This window comes from Erythrolamprus reginae, chromosome 2, assembly GCF_031021105.1.
Source record: "Erythrolamprus reginae isolate rEryReg1 chromosome 2, rEryReg1.hap1, whole genome shotgun sequence".
NCBI lineage: Eukaryota > Metazoa > Chordata > Lepidosauria > Squamata > Dipsadidae > Erythrolamprus > Erythrolamprus reginae.
In genome coordinates this window covers 84,844,793-84,866,030 of record NC_091951.1, presented here as the reverse complement: position 1 = coordinate 84,866,030, position 21,238 = coordinate 84,844,793, and the positions used below count along the sequence as shown (strand labels likewise).

General features: G+C 38.0%; 1 protein-coding gene across 1 annotated transcript in view; it reads left to right on the top strand.

Annotated features, from left to right (window-relative positions):
- The window catches only part of FBLN2 (fibulin 2), a 153,220-nt gene that overhangs the window by 82,605 nt on the left and 49,377 nt on the right, over positions 1 to 21,238 (top strand). The window contains exons 4-6 of the mRNA XM_070738545.1: positions 5,265 to 5,376; positions 7,658 to 7,787; positions 19,363 to 19,549. Coding sequence (XP_070594646.1) covers positions 5,265 to 5,376; positions 7,658 to 7,787; positions 19,363 to 19,549 — 429 coding nt within the window. The remainder of the gene's footprint in view (positions 1 to 5,264; positions 5,377 to 7,657; positions 7,788 to 19,362; positions 19,550 to 21,238) is intronic.

Sequence of the window (21,238 nt, the reverse complement as noted above, 5' to 3'; positions counted from 1 at the left end):
TTTGAGAATCTTGAGTCTTCATTCCCTTCCATTTAAGCTTAGCATTAAAAAACATTGTCTCATGAAAATGTAAACTAAATATCTAAATTAGCTGACCTCTGTCCCAGATAATTCAAAGTATTCAAAGTATTCATCACTATAGTCCAAGAGAATATTAAATGTTCATTTGTTTTAGGAAGAAAGTCAATCAGATTATATAGCCTGATGCTTATTCTATTCTGCACATGAGATAAGGAGATACATCTACTTGTCCCATTTTGGCACTCCAGATTTTTAATTTAAAAAGCTAAGCATAGATGAATTATTTATTGAACTCAGATTAATTTAAAAGATCCTATTACTGGAAGCAGAGAAAAGATCTAAAAGATTGATTCTAGGAGGAGGCGATGTATGAAGCATGAATTTTGAAGGATATACCATAGGAAATTTACAAAAATTGACAAAAAGATTGTGAAAAGGAAATTGGTACTTACATGTGTAATTGGGGCTACATAAGCAAAGTTCCAGCCAAGTTATTTGTCTTTTTTACCTTCATGTAAAGCCTGAAATCCTGAATTTTGTGCCCAGGATCCTACAGTATATGTTGCAAAATGTAGTGCCAACCCTCATTAATGTTATTACCCCCGGAGGCGGAGTAACGATGCTGAGACATGTTGTGGATTAAATACGGGTCATTTATTGAATTAACATAAATTTAAATAAATTTAAATATGTCAATTTAAATATTTAAATTCAGAATGAACTAAGGACCTGCAGAGGCCAAAACACATGGGGTGGAAATTTCTACCAGAAAATTCCTTGGCAACACTGGGCAAAAACTCCTTGCTGAACCAGGTGAAGGTAGCCACCTTCACCTGGATCCAAACCACGCCCCTTCATCATGTGGGAGGAGTTCACCCTCCAATCCCCGTGGGAAATTGGATCCGGTGATTCCCATGGACATCCTCTCTCCAATCCCTGACGTTGCTCCAACCTCTAGTTCCTGGAGAGAGGCAGTCCATCACCCTTTGAAGGATGCCCAAAGGAGCATGCGCAGTTGCTTCTAAATGCCCATTTCCGCCCCTAACCTGCCAAACCCCAATCACCAGAGGGAGGCCTATACTGATATCTAAGTGTGCCGCACCCCCTAACCAATCCAGTCCGCGCCATCAGTGTGGAATAGGCGAAAAAACAGCCGCCTCTAAAGGGGAGGCTGCAAAAATTCCTATTCGGCCCCGAGGCGACCTCCTCAGGACACACTGTTGATAGCGGAGGGTGGGCGGGTGTTCGCTTCAGGAAGGCCGAGGGCAAAGGCGAGGTCCTGCCTGAGTCGCCCTTAAATACGGCGACTCAGGACCTCCCCCGACCAGCAGGCAGCACGCTACCTTGGCGCGCTGTCAAAAGCTGAACTTCCGGGTTCCAGAGGAACCCGAAAGTCCGGAGCTTGAAAGAGCTGCCGGCAGCGTCTCCCCAGCCCCGGAGGTAATTTCGGCTGACAGTTTAAGCCGTCGGCCGGGCATTACTCAAGAATGACTCTGGATCTCACATGGATTCTATAACTTTGGCTTAAAAAATTAATTAAGGATGAATAACTACAGACCAAGGCTTTCTCTGGATGTATGCCCATCTGCCTAAAAGACAAAGCCTTGCAGAATTGTATGGAGCATGTAGAACTGGAATATGGCACTAAAATAAGTATAGCTAGCATTTTATGAAAGTGATACTTTGCAACTGGTTATGTTCCTGATGACTGATTTGTGAAAGCATCTATAATATGTTATCAGAATCCCAAACTCAAATCTTTAAAATGTTGAAACTCTTCAATATTAGTTATATATTTTTTAAAAACCCACGAAATCCACGTTATAATAGCAGTTGCTTACTGAAGATTTGGAATGAATGGAATGAAATATCAAGGAAAACTCTCTTCAAATGCATTTCAGACTAGGGGCACTGACAGGTTAAACTATCTGATTTGTTTAAACTATTCTTTCTTTTCTTGTGGGGTTGTTCTACAACTTCACTCAATTATTCTTTGAATATACAGTAACAGATTTTAAGCATTTGTATTTGTCCAGTTACTTGGTTGTGTTGTTGATATAGCACTTCATACTAGAATTATCTACAATTTAATTATTTCACTACCAGGTCATGAACTTTCAATTAGAATAGAGGTCTTTGAACTTTGCAACTTTAAGACTTGTGTACTTCAACTTGCAGAATTCTGGGAGTTAAGTCCACAAGTCTTAAAGTTGCAAAGTTTGGGGATCCCTTGAAAGAGAATGTAACAGCTAGTGATCTAAGCTGATCCCAGAAGCTAAAAAATTCAGGTTAATCACCATTTTAGTGACAAACCACCAAGAAAATCCAGGGCTGTGAGCTGAACTAGAAAATCAAAAGCATATCCCAGAAGAAGATTGACAATGACAACTGATTTTTATTGTTAAGAAAATTTTGAGGGTGTCTCCATCCAATAGTTATCATTAGTTAAGGTTGATCAGATATCTTCACAAAGCTATGATCAATTATTAGGCCATCAATTTTTGCCCTGTCTCTAAATTTCAGTGTTTGATTCAAATATTTAAGATACCCCCAGGCATATATAGTTTATGCATGGAATGATTGTGTTGCATGGTTTTAATGTTGGGGTTTAAAATGTTTTTTTTAATATTAAGATTTGTTATACTGTGTTATTTTGTTGTGAGACGCTCCGAGTCCACGGAGAGGGGCGACATACAAATGTAATAAATTATTATTATTATTATTATTATTATTATTATTATTATTTGAACATTAGAATTAATTGGTGTTTGAAGAAGAAATCCAACCAGATTTGATTCAGGATTTTTATTCATTCATTTATATGTATCCCACCTTTATTATTTTTATTAATAACTCAAGGTGGTGAAAATACCTACAGTTCCTTCCTTCACCTATTCCACGTCAATATGATGTTCATGTTTTTGCATCACAGTGGAAGATGGAAATGATCCATCTTAATTCAACAATGTTAATCTTAAATTTAGAAAAGTAAGCCTTAGAGCAGCGATGGCGAACCTATGGCATGGGTGCCAGAGGTGGCATGCGAAACCATATTTGCTGGCACGTGAGTTGCTGCCCTATCTCAACTCTAAGGTGCATGTGTGTGCCGGTCAGCTGATTTTTGGCTCACAAAGAGGCTCTGGGAGGCCGTTTTTGGCTTCCAGAGAGCCTCATGGGGGAGGGTGCTTTTAGCCTCCCCCAGCTCCAGGGAAGCCTTTGGAGTCTGGGGAGGGCAAAACACAAGCCTGCTGGGCCACCAGAAGTTAGGAAACAGGCAATTTCTGGCCTCCATAGGGCCTCCAGGGAGCAGGGAAAGCTGTTTTTGCCCTCCCCAGGCATTGAATTATGGGTGTGGGCACTCACGCAGGACAGCACCTGTGCACGCTCTTTCAGCATTCAAGGAAATAAAGGATTCACCATCACTGATTTGGGTAACACATTTTTGGGAGTCTATGTTGATGGCAATGAATGTGCAACCTTGTTTTAAAGGGGACAGGAAGTGGCACGTGTACTGTAAAAATGTATTGACCAAAAATGTCAAAGGCTTTATTAGATTTCAATTCTCATTTTCATCCTATTTTTCAAGGCAGTTTCATATAGTATTTCTTCCTCCAATTTTATCCCCATTGTCTCAATTCTCTGAGGCAGGGTGGGCTGAAAGACTAAGTTATAAGCCTAAAAGCAACTGGTGAGTTTCTGTATCTGAGTATGACCTTTAAATGGTTCTCTTCAGTCTTAGTCTAATACCTTAACACTATTACATACTGTGTGTATATGTACTATGTCTAAATGGAGTCTGAAACAAAATACAGAATGTATGGAGGGCTTTCATCTATCCTTTTTCCAGGCTATAATATTTCATCTCCTCTCTGTGCATTTTTGTTCCCTCCCTTGTTCAGCAGTCAGCCAATATTCTGTGGTCACTGAACATGGTTCTCACTATGTTCATTTGGAATCTATTTCCATATTAAAAATTGTTTTTGGAATACTGATGCTTTTGTGAGCTTGCTGATCCCTGTTTCTTGTGAGTGGGTGGTACCATTTTAGAGTGGCGCTGTGTCTGTTTATAAATAAGACATTTTCAATAGGATTTGTTCTCTATAATTTGTGCAAGGATTGAAGTCTAAATTATAATCAGATTTTTAAAGTCTACTGACGTATATAATTGGGAATCTGCACTACCCATCTCTGGAATTCATCATTTGGGGAGCAAGAGGAAACAAGAATCAAATTCAATCTATTTATTGAGGATCTTTCATAACTATCACACATAAGAGAATAGTATCAATGGTCTTGAAAATCCCAAATTTTCAAAGATTCCAAACATTTGGGGAGAGAATAGAAGTCCAGGCTTCCAATCTTAATTCAAAGTGTTACTCTAGAACAGAGATGACGAACCTATGGCACGGGTGCCACAGATGGCACATGGAACCATATCTGCTGGCACATGAGCGATTGCCCAAGCTCAGCTCCAACGTGCATGTGGGTGCCGGACAGCTGGTTTTTGGCTCGCACAGAGGCTCTGGGAGGGCATTTTTGGCTTCCAGAGAGCCTCTGGAGGGATGGAGGAGGGGTTTTTACCTTCCCTCGGCTCTAAGGAAGACTTTGGAGCCTGGGGAGTGCAAAACACGAGCCTACTGGCCCCACCAGAAGTTGGGAAACTGGCCGTTTCTGGCCTCCAGAGGGCCTCCGGGAGGTGGGGGAAGGTGTTTTCGCCCTCCCCAGGCATTGAATTATGGGTGCGGGCACTCACACATGCATAATGGTGTGCGCGCAGACTCTTTCGGCACCTGGGGGGAAAAAAGGTTTGCCATCACAGTTATAGAACCTCAATAATTTGAGAGTGTTCCACTCACCCAAGTATTATGATCAACCAAGAGGATCTTTTCTAAGAGATTCTCCTGTTGTTGAGAGAAGTATATTATGAAGAATTACTGATGTTTATTCCATTGATATTCTTTACTACGATATCTATGATATGGGTTAGGTAAAAAGTGTTTTTCTAAACATATATACATAAAAAAAGCCAGCGTTGATTGAGCATGTTCAGGTTTCTTGGAATTCTAATTGTTTATAGAAAGATGATTACATCTAGGAAATCTAGGATGGAGGAAGGGGAATAGAAAGGAATGGCCAGAATTCTTCACAGTGGTACCCAAACAATTGTATTTTGTTACAGGTGTTATCAATCTGCTCTGATGTCCCAAACATATTCATGTAACAATATAACTGCTATTTTTCAGATTCAACAAAAGATTTAATTGAAACTTGCTGTGCTGCTGGACAACAATGGGCTATTGATAACAATGAATGTATGGAAATTCCAATAAGTGGAACAAGTGGTGATATTTGCAGGTAGGTAAAAGTTTTTTTAAAAAAACCAACTCAAGCACAAACATTTGAGTTTACAAATTTCCTGCACACTATAATATAATCAACTTGCTATTCTTTATGTCATGTCAATACTAGGTGAAACTATGGTCAGATATATTTCTTTATTATTATTATGAAGCTTTTCAGCTATTTTCCAATTATATTTGGGTTTAATCTTGTGGATATACTTAAATGTTCCACTCTAAACATCTCAGATTTCTCAAATCTGTTCACATCTATTGTCATAACTCTGGAAGAGGATTGTGCATTGTCAGACCTCCATGAATAATGATTTTTTTTCAATGCAACCATCTGCATCTTATCCTTTGCAAAATACTAGTTATCATGTGAAGGCACAGGATTCTTTTGTGCAAATTTTAAAAAGGTGTTCCTGAAATGGAGAGAGTTTGTGCTCCCTATGCCACTCTGCTTGCAAACAGTCTTCTCAGAGAACTAATCAAGGAGAGAAGCAACTTAGAAGTAATGAGAAATTTTCTGACAGTTTGAACAATTAATATGTGGAATAGCTTGTCTCCAGAAGTGGTGAATAGATAAATGGATGGATAGAAAGAAAGAAAGAAAGAAAGAAAGAAAGATAGATAGATAGATAGATAGATAGATAGATAGATAGATAGATAGATGAGGAACAGAACTCTTGATCTAAAACAGTAGAGGTATTTCAGAAAAGAAAAGAAATCTAATTATTCTATCTGTGAAGAGGAAAAAAACACAGTCTAGCACAGTAGGAAATTAAATTGTTAAATTGTTCACATTTAAAATGCTCCCCGAGTAGAGAGATGTAGTATTTAAATGGATCTTTATTTTCATTCATATGCCAATGTCAGGCTGAGTGCTATTAATTAATTCTACTAATTTCAAAGCAGCTCACTGTATCATATTTTATAAAACATAGCTAGTCTTTATAGTGTGACTTTGCAAAAGAACGTGTCTTGTGAGAAAAACATGGCATTCAGTACTGTGACAGAATGGAGAGAATAAATACCATCTGCCATTTTGCCATGTGATCTTCCAACTACACAAACTATTTGTGATAATGGGAAGTAGGGAAAGAGTTTGGGACACACACATAAACAGTTTTAGGGGTTAAGAGTCTGGCAGGGAGTTCACTGTATTGAGCTTTGAAGGGAAGAAGAAATAAAATGACTCGTGAATAAAGATGCCATTTGGCAGTCTTGGGCTGCTGAACAAACACAGATTCCAAGATGATTTTGGCATACAAATTGCTATGCAGGGAGGAGAATGACAGGACATGGGAACTATCTAGTTGGCTCAGATTTCTAGAGACAGAAAAATTCAATTCACCCCAATGAAGATCAAGGTTGTTGTAGCCACATGAGATTACTAGCAGTCAGGCTCTAGGCATTTGGTTGCCCTAGGCAAAATCACCTTCTGGCACCCTTTAGGTTTTGGCTCATCTTCCAATTTTATTAGAAATTTCAAAAATACACTTCCTTATTTCTTTTTTTCTTTGGGTTTTTAATCTTCATACTTCAGATTTTGAGCCCCAGATATATTTTTTCTTGGACATTTTAACCTTATTTACACAGCAATTAATTTAATTACATCAGCATCTATTGCTGTCATTGGACTTATTCCTCTGTCAAGAATCCTGAACAAGTCAGGCCATGATTTTCAAACCTCACAAAGATCTGCAAGGATATCTCCCTTCTTTTACATGGACAATTTTGCAGCTCTCTGAGAAAACACCATCTAAAATGGAGCCCTTGAATATATCGTTTTTTCCTGCTCTTTTTTCTATCTATGAATTTTATCATAAAATGTAAATGGTACACGTTTGGGTTATAGCTTAAGGAGATATAATGAGTTCTATCTTGAAAACTCAGTAGTTTGTATAAATTTGATTCCTTCTCCATTTTTAGTGCTAACCACTAGTAGTCTTCGGAGAGGGGCGGTATACAAATCTAAGTAATAAATAAATAAATAAATAAATTGTTATGCCTGAAGCAAATTTGATTGTACTGACTTCTATATAACATCTTCCTGCACCATTTAGGTATAGGTTTCTGTGGTTGTGCTCCAGCCTAACCACCTGCTAGGTTGTTTATGTTAAGCAAAATTATATAAATACAAACTGCCAGTTGTATGACTTGGTATAAATATTCATTTACATTTGAGATGACATATTTTAAACCTATACTGCTTGTATCCTATGCCCTCCATCTTCACTGCATTTGCCAGTAGCAGCCTGTGTCCTGAAAACACATTTTTTAATTTGTTGCAGAATTGCTCAAAAGCAGTGCTGTGTCTCGTACTTAAAGGAGAATAGCTGCATTGCTGGCATGATTGCTGCCAAAGAAGGTGATTTATGTGGATCAGACGAAAGCAATACCTGTGGAGGATCATTTTATAAGGCAAGATATTCTGCTGAGTCTTTATGACATCCTTGCTAATACAAACTAGCTTATGCTTGGACCATTTAAAAAAAAATCCTGAATTTTACGCAGTTGCAGAGCATCATGGGTAGGAAATAATTTTAAAAAGTTACTTAGCTAAGCAGTTTGGCTGTTTGCCTCTATTTCAGAGCTTAGGCCAGATGTATAATTTATCTAGCTGATAAGAATTTCATTAGGGTTTTGCTTAAACAGTCTGTCTCCACTATTATAGTTAACAGCATGACAGGATTATTTTTTTGAAAAAAACACCCCAGATCACATTAGAGATAAATTGTGGAGTTCCATGTATGGTTAGACATATATATTGGCTTAAAAGTAAACTGAGCAATTAAACTGATTTAAACTTTAAAAATATTTTATCTGATTATATTATTCTTTGTAAAGGTGGTATCTGGCAAAACCTGAAATACAGCTTAGTTTCAGCAACTCCAGATTTGACTCCTTGGGTGTGAAATCTTTTCTTCCAGGTCTTAACCATATTTAAGATTTCAAAATTAATACTGAGCAGAAAATAATTATGATTGATTACAGTTGGTGTTGACTCTTAATGACCATACTGTACCCTGTTTCCCCAAAAATAAGACGTGTCCTGGAAATAAGCCCTAGCATGCTTTTTATACATCTGGCTAATATAAGCCCTGCCCTTGAACTAAACCCTTCTTAATTGCCTGCACAGCTGCCAGCCTGCCTATTCTGTCTGGTTGCTTGTGGTGCCATCAACATGAGATGAGATGAGGTGAGGGGTGGTTGTGCTGTCCCACAGTCAGGCCATCCATGCTCCAACAACTGTGACACTGGTGTGTCGCTTGGCCTTCTGTTCCATTGGGGCTGAGAGCAAACAGCAGTGTGCCTGGGCCACATGGTATTCTGCTGGACAGGGCTGCCAGAGCCGCTGCTACAAGGCAAGGCAGGTGTTGGGGCATGGGTGGCCTGGCTGTGGGGACCTTGAGGTAAGCTAGTGCAGGGCGTGTGGGGCAGCTCTATCCCTTGCCTCATGACAGCAGCACTGACACACCATGCAGCCTCCTGCCCCATAAGCAGATGTGGGTCATCTGTACATGAAAAAAAAAGACATCCCTCAAAGTCCTAGTGCTTATTTCAGCACCCAAATAAAATGAGACTAGGTCTTACTTTTAGGGAAACATGGATAGATCCCCCCCCCCATCAAGACCTCTCCTTTGGTCCTAATATCTTGCAATAGTGTACTCATTTTACAGTTATTTTTATTGAGTCCATCCACATGGCTACTGGTTATCCTCTTTTTTCCTTCCTTTCGCCTTTCTCAATGTTAGAACCTTTTTTGGGAGAGCTAGGGCTTTACATAATGTGTCCAAAATAAGATATTTTGATTCTGACAGTATATATTTAGTCATTTGATTCTCACAAGTATATTTTGCATAGCCTTGTCAAGATATGCATTAACTCTGCCTCATTAGATAATATCCAAATATCAAGCAAATACATTTATCAGAATGAAATGTATATATACACTGGTTCATGGGACCATTCAAGGTGTAAGTACTGAATGATTTATTGAAAATATTATTTAATGTTTTCTGAAAGATGAACAACTAGTAAAGCTATAGATACCCTATAGAGCCAAGGATGAAATGTGCTGTGTGACCTTAGAATGGAAGCTCCATCTTTGATATATAGTGGTACCTCTTCTTACGGACGCCTCTTCATACAACTTTTCGAGATACAAACCTGGTGTTTAAGATTTGTTTGCCTCTTCTTAAGAACTATTTTCACCTTATGAACCTGAGCCCAGGTGCGTGCACTCTCTTACTGTGCGTGCGTTCTCTTAATGCTGCAGGGATTCCCCTGCCTTGTGCCTGCAACCACTGGGATTTTCCATTTGCTTGCCACCTCCGCTGGGATTCCCTTCCTCCGGACTGCCAACGCTGACTGTTGCTGGCCAAAGTGCCTGGGATTTTCCCTTAGCTTGCGGCAGCAGTCTGGAGGTGGGGAATCCTGGGCGTGGGAAGGACCGGAGCTTTGGCCTCAGACAAGGCTGCCTGGCCCGCACTCCATGCCTGGCATCCGCTTTCTCTGAGGGAGTCCCTTCAAGGCGCCCAAAGCAGCAGCCTTTAACTCCCCACTCCCCCCGTGGGCTCGAGAACTGCCTTAATTGGAAGGAGTGGCAGAAGGAGATGCATGCCCTCCTCCTCCTTCTCCTATTGATCCCGCTCCACATGGACAGACTAGAGGCCAAAAAAAGTAAAAAGGCTTCTTGATCGGGGAACACAGCTGCCGGAGATGAGGGTGTGCATGAGCGGGCAGGGAGAAGAAGGAGACAGAATGAATGAGGGTCTGCCTCTATTCGATCCCTCCCTTTGATCCCTCTTTTGGAGGGAGAAGCGGGGTGTGGGGGAGAGTGAGAGTAAGCAATTTGTCACTTTCATTCATCAGTAGATTCCAACCATAGTCGTGGTTCTACTCTTCCCTTTTACAGAAAGGGCTATCTTAATACCCAATAGGTGACTGCGGACTGGTACCTCCAGGTTGTTGTTGGGTTTTTTTTGACAGCGGCTGGATATTTGAGGAGGGGGCTCGGGACGCTAAGCAGGAAGGCAGACCCTCATTCATTGTAGCCTTTCCATTTTTGCCCTCAAAGTAAGTTTCTACTATACACATCAGTGGTTGGGATGATGGAATCCAAACTACATAAAAAAGAAAGAAAGATTAAGTAGTGGTTTTTGTTGTTCTAATGCATTTATATTAATAAATAATAAATAATAAATAATAAATAATAAATAATAAATAATAAATAATAAATAATAAATAATAAATAATAAATAATAAATAATAAATAATAAATAATAAATAATAAATAATAAATAATAAATAATAAATAATAAATAATAAATAATAAATAATAAATAATAAATAATAAATAATAAATAATAAATAATAAATAATAAATAATAAATAATAAATAATAAATAATAAATAATAAATAATAAATAATAAATAATAAATAAATAACCTCTATGAAGCCAGTGAGTGAAATTTTCCAGCATTATCACCACAAGATACACTGATACCCTATCCCAGATTCCCAATGCCCAAGGGTTGTGAGAATCTTGATAGGGCAGAAAAGACTGACTGAATCCTGACCCATGGAGCAACTTTCATGTCCTCTCTCACCAAGAAGCGGGAATGAATGACAGGAGCTCACCCTGCCACATAGCAGCACTCAGGTCCCAAATGTGAGCTTGCTAACTTCCACCCTGGTGTCCTAACTACATGAGTTATCTCTTCCCCATTTCCACTGGTGAATTGACTTCATGAAATAATATCCCTAAAGATTTCTATCTTCCGCCACTGCAAATATATTTTTTAATTTTTCTATGCAAATTCAATTTTAAATTGTTAAATGCCAACATATTTGGGGAAGAGAAATATATTCATGTAAATTTTATGCTTGTGCTTTTTATTCTTGTTTCATGTACAAGACGTTATTCTTTTAACATCTTGGCAATTTATGCAAGTATATTTCTAATTGGGTACATTTTTTAAAAAAAATAAAATTTCCAATTATTTTCTAAATTGTTTTTAGTTGCTGAATTAGTATTCTGTGTAGCAGCCAAATCAAAACCTGCCCTGTGATGTAGATTAATGAAACAATTTGTCTTTTTGAGAAAATGAATTCCATTTTTTCACATCCTGATACTGATTCAATAAAGATATAAAGAAAACATGACCATAATGTAAAATAAACAGACAATTTTGTTATTAATTGACCTGTTTTATACTTGTTGTTACTTTATTTATATCACTATTAAATCAATACTCCTTACGAAGAAAACAGTAAGTGAAAAATAAAATGAAATACCAAGGACTTAATTCAGAGGTGGAATTCAGCATGTACTGATCACTTCTGGGGAACTAATAACAGAGATTTTGTGTAGTAGTTCTGAGAAGTGGTAAATACCATCTCTGATTGACTCTGCCCCTATCTATTTTCTGCCTCCCGAGTCCCAGCTTGTCTCCGATTCCTCATTTCTCCCTGAGAAAATGGTGATTTTGCAGCATCCTTCCCCTGGAGTGGGGTGGGAATGGATATTTTATAGTATCTTTCCCCTGCCATGCCCACTAAGCTACACCATATCCACCAATCCATGCCCACAGAACTGGTAGTAAAAAAAAGTTGAATCCCACCACTGATTTAATTCCTATTTTTATAAAAACGTAGTTCTACATAAGACAGATACAAAATTCAGCAAAGAAATTTCCTCTAGAAATGCCATTCCTTCTGCTCCCCCTTTAGCAAGGTATTTATTGGGTATAGGGATCTGTGCCAGCTATGGAGAGTCAGTCAAATTCTCATTTAGCCATAAAGTTTGATTTTATAATTATTGAGATAAAATAGTATTAGGAGAAAATCTCCATTCACTCTGAATTGTTTGGAGGAAGCACAACATATAAAGCATTAAATGGAAAAATAGCTTGATTCTCTGCTATAATTTAAGGCAATGTTTTTTAACTTTTCTGATATTAGAAGTTGTTTTGTTCTGTAGTAACTATGTAATGGATTTAGATAATGCTCCCCATGGCAACTGTAATAAACCATAGTATACTGTTTCATGGATGGTCATAATAAGCTATAGTGCAATTTTAGCCAAAAACATATGTTCTGAGTTAGCATGGTTTCTTTTGTCTTCCATATGCTCCATATGTAAAGGGATTGTGTGTATGTTTTTCATTCTAAGTGAAAGGAACTTAAAATCCATTCTATAAAAGAACCATTCTCCTGATTTACTTCTTCTTTAAGGGTGTACTAGAAGGACCTCTGAAACCTCCTAACTCAGCATATGTCATGTCAAAATCATAGGTTTGTTCATGGACAACACAATGGACAGTCCTGCAAATATTTTAGCACAAAATCTATTTTTCCTAAATTTGTAAATTCTAAAGCCTTACGAAATAATTTGTAGTTTTACAATGATGTACAATAGAATGGAATTTTGGTATAATGAAAACCCTCAATATAGATGTAATTGCAGTATCACACAGATAATATCTAATAAAGAAGACGACCAAAACGTTTGAGTTCAGCTCTTTGGAAAAGGCCACTGAGTTATCTTGGCCAGGATTTGGAAATGGTTTATTGCTTTTTTGAGTGATGGGTTTTTTTTTGAATTCCCAGTAATCTAGAACTCTGTTTTTTCCCTGGGTATCCAAGTACTAGTTAGGTTTCACAATGCTTAGTTTTTCCTAGCCAAGGTTAACTTGTTTCTTAGGGATGTGCTTATAAGAAGAATTGGGGTCAAAATGGTTTCTGGGTCAATTCTGATGTTAGTTTTTTTTTAAATTGAGATGTCTTGCAACCTGTCATGTGTGGTTTCTTAACTTAATTCAGTTGCAGACATGATGAGAAAGGCAGCAAAATATGCTCAAGGTTGAGAATCTGATTTAAATATTTATTATGCCCTTTCCTCATTAACCGTGTAACCAGTAAAGCCATTAGGGGACAGAGCTTTGGGAATAAGAAAATATTCTGACTGAAGCAGCTTGGAAGAAGGATTCAGGTTAAATTGCTTTTTAAAAAGAGTCTTTTAAGTTTGCCTGGGGTATATATGTACAGTAATATCAGTCTTCGTGGTGATGGCTGGAGATTGCATGCATTCCTCCTATTTGCTATAACAATTTGCAAATAGAATTATAAATTGAATATCTTGGGGTAGATATAATTACCTGCTGAGATACATTAACTTTCTCAGTAAGAGATAATGGGTCTATTAGAGGCAAGTTGCAAATTATTATACTAACAATAGAGTAACTATGGATGACCTCAAGGACAGATGCAGCTGTGGAGGATCAGACAGAAAGGTTTAGCTAAGGAAGTCCACAGATGGGACATGAACAGAATAGTTAAGGTATCTCTGAGCAATTTTCTTGGCTGTAGAATTGTTAATGTCTTATTCTGAGACGGCTTTGACTTCACAGTCTAGCCTAAAGCCCAGTATTATCTTGTGATCTTCTGTCCAAGTATTAACCAACCCTGTTAGCTTAGAGACCCAGAGAACATCAGCTTGAGGCTGCTGAGGTGTAACTCTTTAAAAATCAGTGATATATACTCTACTTTAATATTCAGATTCTTTATTTTTCTTCCTTCTACTAGTATCAGTGGCAAAATTAATAAGATGTAGTAAAAGGTATAATGGAAAATTCATCTCATGTTTTTACCAGGGATCATGTGTGATTACTTATTTCATTTTCTATGGTTTGTATAGGCTCTGGGCCTTCTTTTCCTCAACCAATAGGTTAGATTGACTTATAAACAATGACCTTTTGCTATTAAACTTCCAGCTCTTCTGAAGGTTTCTATATTGCTCTCAAAAATACAAACAAAACAAAATAATTCATCATCATCTTTATTGGAATGGATAAAAATGTGAGGAGATACTGTATATATATATATTGGTTACATACTGGCTGGACTAGATAAGTCCAATTTATCAGGAAAAAACCTGATTGGCAAAGACTTTCTTAGGTTCATTACCTACTTACCTACCCTATCTCACCTTCATATCATCTCCTGCCATTTTTATTCACAAACTGCATTTCTCCCCCAATATATATATATTGTCCCAGGAGAGTCCCAGTTGAAAAGCAGCATAGAAATCTAATAAATATGTAAGTAAGTAAGTAAGTAAGTAAGTAAGTAAGTAAGTAAGTAAGTAAGTAAGTAAGTAAGTGTTTGTCTAGTGTTGAATGCCAAAATAAACATAAAATTATAAAATAGGAAAACCTTGGGAGACTTTCCATTAAATAAAATTTAGGTATTCTTGGTCAAAAATGGCACACCAAAAGTCTCACAGATCATGTAATAATTGAAAAATAGTAATTATTATTTAATATTACAGTCTTGTGGATGCCATCTAGGGCAGGTATCTGCATCTACAGTATCTGCCCTTTCGGCAACTTCTAAATTTCATAAATAAATTTTAAGATACCATAGGTCCCCTTTTCTTTTTGGCTAACCCTTACTTTATATGGTAGCACTCAAAATTGTCAGTGCTAATATAATGGTCAGCACAATGGTCAGCACAAAGAAGGTTTAGGAACCAATTTTCTAAAACATCTAATGTATAAATATTAAAAATCCCCCCAAGAAAAAAAACACTATCAAAATGGTGAAATAATTTCCCTTTGAGACATAGCATGTCAAAGTTAACATGGTAAAACAAAGGAAGACATAAAGAGAAAAAAAATAGCAGCCAACAGAATATTGCTATATTGTTGATTTATTTGTTTATTTCCTTTGGCTATTTCCCAAAAAATGTTTGACAAAGAGTGAGTTTGACTTGAGTGCAACTAAGAACCAGTATTAAAGAAATACCTTGTGGCAATAAGGACAGTGAAATCTGCTTATTTCTTCACCATTGTTGTACCTTGTGACTTGTGGTTTGGATGATTCTGGATTCCTTGCTGGTTTGTCAAAACTAGTTCCCCTGAACATCTTTTAAGATGGCTCATGCTGGTTCTATGGAGATGATCGAGATCAGTCTTGTCTGGTTATCTGATGGAATTTGATTTGCTAATACTTGAAGTAATGAACAGGGTCCATAGAATGCTTCATCCTGCCACCTGTATGTTAGATCCATGTCCTCCTGAATAACTAGAGTTTTCTGGAAATAACAAGAAGCAGGAGTAAGAAGAAGGAGGGGGTACAGCTGGCTCTTAAGAAATCAGTGCCATCACTGTGACCAGGCTGTACCTGACAATATTCATTCATCTCCAACCTTGCATTCTGGAAAAGCTTGTGGCTTCTGGGATTACTAACCCTACTGCTGTCAGGGTTCATGCTTGAATAAAGCTCCAAGGCAATTGATTGAATTTGTGGATGGCTTGGGAAATATAAAGCAATCATGTTGTTGCTTGAGAAAGAAAAATCCTAGACCTATACAGTACATGCCACTGAAGAAGAAATAGTATATGAACCCTTGATACAAGCCATGAGATTCAATTCCCATTATGTCTAACTACAATTGTATTAATTTTGTACATGACATGAAAGATTATTGAGGCAGGCAGGATTCCCTTGAGTATCATTTGTTGGGGTCAAGGGAAAGGGAGGGTTTTGCCTTCTCTTTCTTGAGCAGAAAGAGAAGGCAAAACCCTCCCTTTCCCTGCTCAAGATCCCCATGTACATGGTGGGCCACTGTATAACACAGAATGCTGGACTCTGGGCTTTGGCCTGATTCAGCATGGCTCTTCTTATGTTCTTATTATTTATTTGGTTTTTTTTTTTTAAAAAAAAGGAGAGTATTTTAATACGATTTTCTGGTATGGAAAAAATGAAACCAAGAATCAATTAAGGTAGGGAATTTTAAAAATTGCTCCTCATCAGATAAAACATGACCATAAGTGGCAGGAGTTTTGAGGACTCCAGTTTGGAGAATAAGTTAGAACCGGATTAGATACAATAAAGCCCACCAGAGGCTCTATGTAGCTTCTTTAGGGCTGTCATACAGAAAAAAGGCTAATAAAATGTCAATTTCTTTTTATATGGATGATCTGAAGCTTTAGAGTTAATCAGAAATTGAAATCCAGTCATTGACAAACACTAAGAATCTTTAGCACTGGAATTTGGTCTAGAAAAAAAATACACTATAATAGCAATAAATTGGGGTAAAATCACTATTAATAATAGATTTTAAAAGGCGAATAACCATTCTACTAGGAACCACCCAGATGAAGTCACCCAGGTGAAGCCTACACATAATTATGCATTTTGCAGTTGAATGACATGAAACATGGACAATGGATTAGCAAAGTATATATCCAAAGAGTTTTAAAAATTGTTTAAGGCAAAAATGAATGGTGGGAACCCCATCAAAGCCATTAGTACCTTGCTCATGCAGTTAACATGATACATTATTGGAATTATTAACTGTAAGAAAGTGAACTGGATAGTTTATACTTAAAATCTGGCAATTATTCACTATGTAGTATACCTCCATAGCGATATTGCTAGATTACACTTGCCCTATAGAAATGGTGACAAAGGTTTAGTTTATGTTAAACTTTTGAAGAAAAAAAAATGCACTGGTTTATTATATAAAATAAACAGAAAAAACATTGATGCAAGTTAAAAATTGGAATTTACTGAATGCATGGGAAACAAAATATGAATACTGAAATAATGTTGTAAGCCAGAGGAGAGTTCCTATTGGTGCGATCGGGTAGGCCGCTTCGGTAACGACCCGCTGATGATGCAATTTTTGCACAAGGGCTACAGTGTTCTCTATGCAGGTCCGTGCACGCCACCATCTCCCCCCCCCCTAATTTTTGGCAATTTTGCAGCTCTCTGAGCATGCACAGAAGTAAAATCATCCCTCTGCACATGTGCAGAAGCAAAATTGCATGAAATGTCATAATGCACACTGGTAGCAAAAGATAAGAGGAACCACACCCTACTGCAGTGAGGTGAATCTATGGTACGGATGCCACATGTGGTACGGGGAGCCGTATCTGCTGGCAAACGAGACTGCCTAGCTCAGCTCCAATGTGCATGTGTGTGCCGGCCAGGTGATTTTTGGCATGCACAGAGGCTCTGGGAGGGCATTTTTGGCATCCAGAGAGTCTCCAAGGTGATGGGGGAGGGCATTTTTACCCTCTCCGGGCTCCATGGAAGCCTTTGGAGCCTGGGGAGGGTGAAATACGAACCTTCTGGGCCCACCAGAACTTGGAAAACAGGCAGTTGCTGGCCTCCAGAGGGTCTCTGAGAGGGCAGGGGAAGCTGTTTTCCCCCTCCCCAGGCATTGAATTATAGGTGTGGGCACTTGCGCATGCACGATAGTTCATGCTCACACTCTTTCAGCACCCAAGGAAAAAAAAGGTTTGCCATCACTGCCCTACTGTAAATGAAAAGAGAACTGGCAAGAACAAAGTATTGGCATTTTCTACAAAAGAAAGGGAAAGTGGATAAAGATAAAATCTGGTAATGGCTTACAACTGGAGCATTAATAAAAGAAATTGGAGGCTTGATTTTGGCTGCTCACGAGCAAGCTATTGAACCAATTCAGTTGAGGTCAGATTTTTTTAAAAATCAGCAAATGATCCAAGGTGTAGATTGTAGCAGTTGAGTGTGGTGCGATTGTGTAGCACTGATTGTTTTTAGTAATAATGGGTATTAACTTGTTTTTCTTAATATTAGATTTGTATTGTATTGTATTGTTATTGCTGTTATGAGTCGTCCTGAGTCCTCAGAGAGGGGCAGCATACAAATCTAATAAATTATTATTATTATTATTATTATTATTATTATTATTATTATTATTATTATGCAAAGAAACAGAAGGCACAATGAATCAAACAATTCATTGCAAAAAGATTGCACAAGCTAATTATAAACAATGACATAACCCAGTTGCCAAAACGATTCACTGGAACATCTGTAAAATGTAACGGAAATTAGTGGGAATGTGTAGTTGGAAAAGTGGTTAAAATGTGCTGGCTTTAATACAATATAACCTGATAAAATCTTGGCTCATAACACATGAGATTTAAATGTAGTTGAAAAGAAGAATGTGTGGATATTGATGTGGCAGTGCTAGGGGATAGTAGTATAAAAGTACAGTGGTATAGAATACAAAGAATTGGAGAAAGTACCAAATACTGTATGTAAATAGCATTAGATTCTGTGTCACACTGGCTTCTCTTTGGCTGGAAAGATGATTTAGAAATAAATTGATTACTTGATTAATAATCCCTAATAATTTTTTATGAGTTTGTGAGAGCAATGTTTATGATACTGTCACACACTACTACTTTTTGATATCCATATACAGTAATACCTCGTCTTACCTTGGTTCCCGGGGGAGGTTCGTAAGATGAAAAGTTCGTAAGACGAAACATTGTTTCCCATAGGAAACAATGTAAGATCAATTAATCCATGCAACGAAAAAAAAAACACGCAAAAAAACACCGCCGCCCGGCTGTCACCTTTTGAAACAGCCGGGGGGGCTTCTCAGTGTCCTCCTGAACCGGAACGCCAAACACAAACTTCCGGGTTCGGCGTTCAGGAGGACGCCGAGAAGCCCCCGGGCTGTTTTAAAAGGTGACAGCCAAGCGGCAGGGCTTCTCAGTGGTCTCCCGAACCTGAACTTTTGCCGAACTTCCATGTTCATCGTTCAGGAGGCTGCCGAGAAGCCCCGCCGCCCGGCTGTCACTTTTAAAACAGCTGGGGGGCTTCTCGGCGGCCTCCCGAACGCCGAACCTGGAAGTTCGGGTTTGGGGTTCGGGTTCAGGAGGATGCTGAGAAGCCCCCCAGCTGTTTCAAAAAGTGACAGCTGGGCGGCGGGGCTTTTTGGTGGTGGCGGCGGCAGCGGGTTCGTAAGAAGGAAAAAGTTCATAAGAAAAGGCAAAAAATTTCTGAACCCCGGGTTCGTATCTCGGGTTGTACGTAAGATGAGGGGTTTGTATCATGAGGAACCACTGTACTTCAATCAGCTTAAAACTTTTAGCGAGTACTAAATTACACTGACATAATTTCTGTGTTAATGATGTCTTTCTCTTTCAGCAATGTTGTGATTGCTGCATGTTGGGCCAACAAGTAAAAAATGAGGGTCATACCTGTGAGTCGAACCCAAATCTTGGCTATCCTTGCAACCATGTGATGCTTTCCTGTTGTGATGGAGAAGACCATCTTATCTCTCCAGAACTGAAGAGACAACCTGAACCATTGTCAACAGTGACACCTGAAAAATGTAAGAGCATTATTATTGTCTACAACAGGGTAAGGCAATTAATTATTCCAACAGGCCACATAGGAAACTGGAAATATTGTGGAGGGCTGAACCAACAGGCTGAAATTGACACCCATATACACTAGTACCCCTAGATACGAGCATAATTCATTCCAGAAGGGAGCTTGTATGTCGAGGCAACTTGTATCTGGAACAAATAACTTTAGATGTTGTTTTTCCCCTCCGAGATAACCAAAAGCAAGGATTCTTGCGCCACCTAGTGGACGCTCGGCTCATATCCCAAATTTGAGCTCGGGACTAGAACAGAAATGTCTCTCCCCTCGTGGCTCGTATCTTGAAATACTCGCATGTAGAGCAGCTCGTATCTAGAGGTACTACTGTATTGAGTGAGGAGGAAATGAGGAGCCTCACCTCACTTCACCTCACCTCAGCCTGACTGTCATTTTCTACCCCAGGTGCAGAAAAGTTCTTTCTTTTTTCACACTAATAAAAATAGTCAAACCTGAAGGTACACAAAATACTGCCTTTGTTACCAAAGCAACCTGTTTTTCTTTTTTTGGCAAATCAGATCCAAGAAATACAGGTGACTTTTAACTTCCATAGCAACATTTTTTTGTGCAAAATTTGATTCCGTTTCTATTTCTTCTAAATGGTTTTTGAAAGACACTAATGGAGAGGCCAGAAAGTTTTTAACAAAGAAGCCAGGGCGATATGCATTTGTTATCCTATATCATGTGCTGCCTATCTATACTTGGAAAGTTGCTGAGGCTGGATTCTTCTGAAAACAGAGAGATATTAAACCATATAAATATATACAGTATATTATGGTTTAGAGACAGTGCCATGTTTAATATGGAGACTGCTACATAAAAAAATGCCTACTTTAATAAAGTATATGATTTTCCTTTGGTAGAATATATATATCAAATAGGAAAACCTTGCATGAAAGCAAGATGTTTTTACCTCTCTTTCCCCCTCCCCAAGATATTTATTAGCAAATGGCAGTTTTGAATTTTATAATAACAAAATCATCAAGAACAAAAACACATTTAAAAAAAAAGAAGAAGCAATCTTCCAAAGAAGAAAGTAGATACACATTGGCCTTTTTCATTATGCATAGAAAATTATGCAGGTGAATAATAATCAAAAACAGTATTAAAGTTGAAGTTTACCTTATCACCTTTCATGATATACTTTTCTTGTTAAGACGTTCAATTAGTTTGTAAAGCTGGATACTATAAAAACATATATCCAATATGCCCAGATATAATAGCATTTTTTAAAAAAAGTTCTTAAATCTACCTTGCTATACTGAATATAGCACTTGGAATTAATGCTATAGGACAATATAATATTTTAAAATGTAATTTTTATCATGAAATGAATCTAAATTTAAGAAACACACTTTCGTTGGTACGGTTAAAAGGGGAATTCTGCAGAACCTCCATCACTTATTACAGAAGTATACCATAGCATTAAATTGGTATGCTGGCTGTATCAAATTATTTTCCCCGTTCTGAGGATGCTATAATCCAGGACCCATCTGGCTCTTAGACTCAGTGGCTGGCATTTCACCAGGACAGTAATATTTGTTAAATGGCTACAACATAGCCATAGAGGTTCTTATGAAGTCAATAGAAAGAATCTTTCAAGTAGATCCTCTCAGGCTCCTCAATTGGGAACTGACTC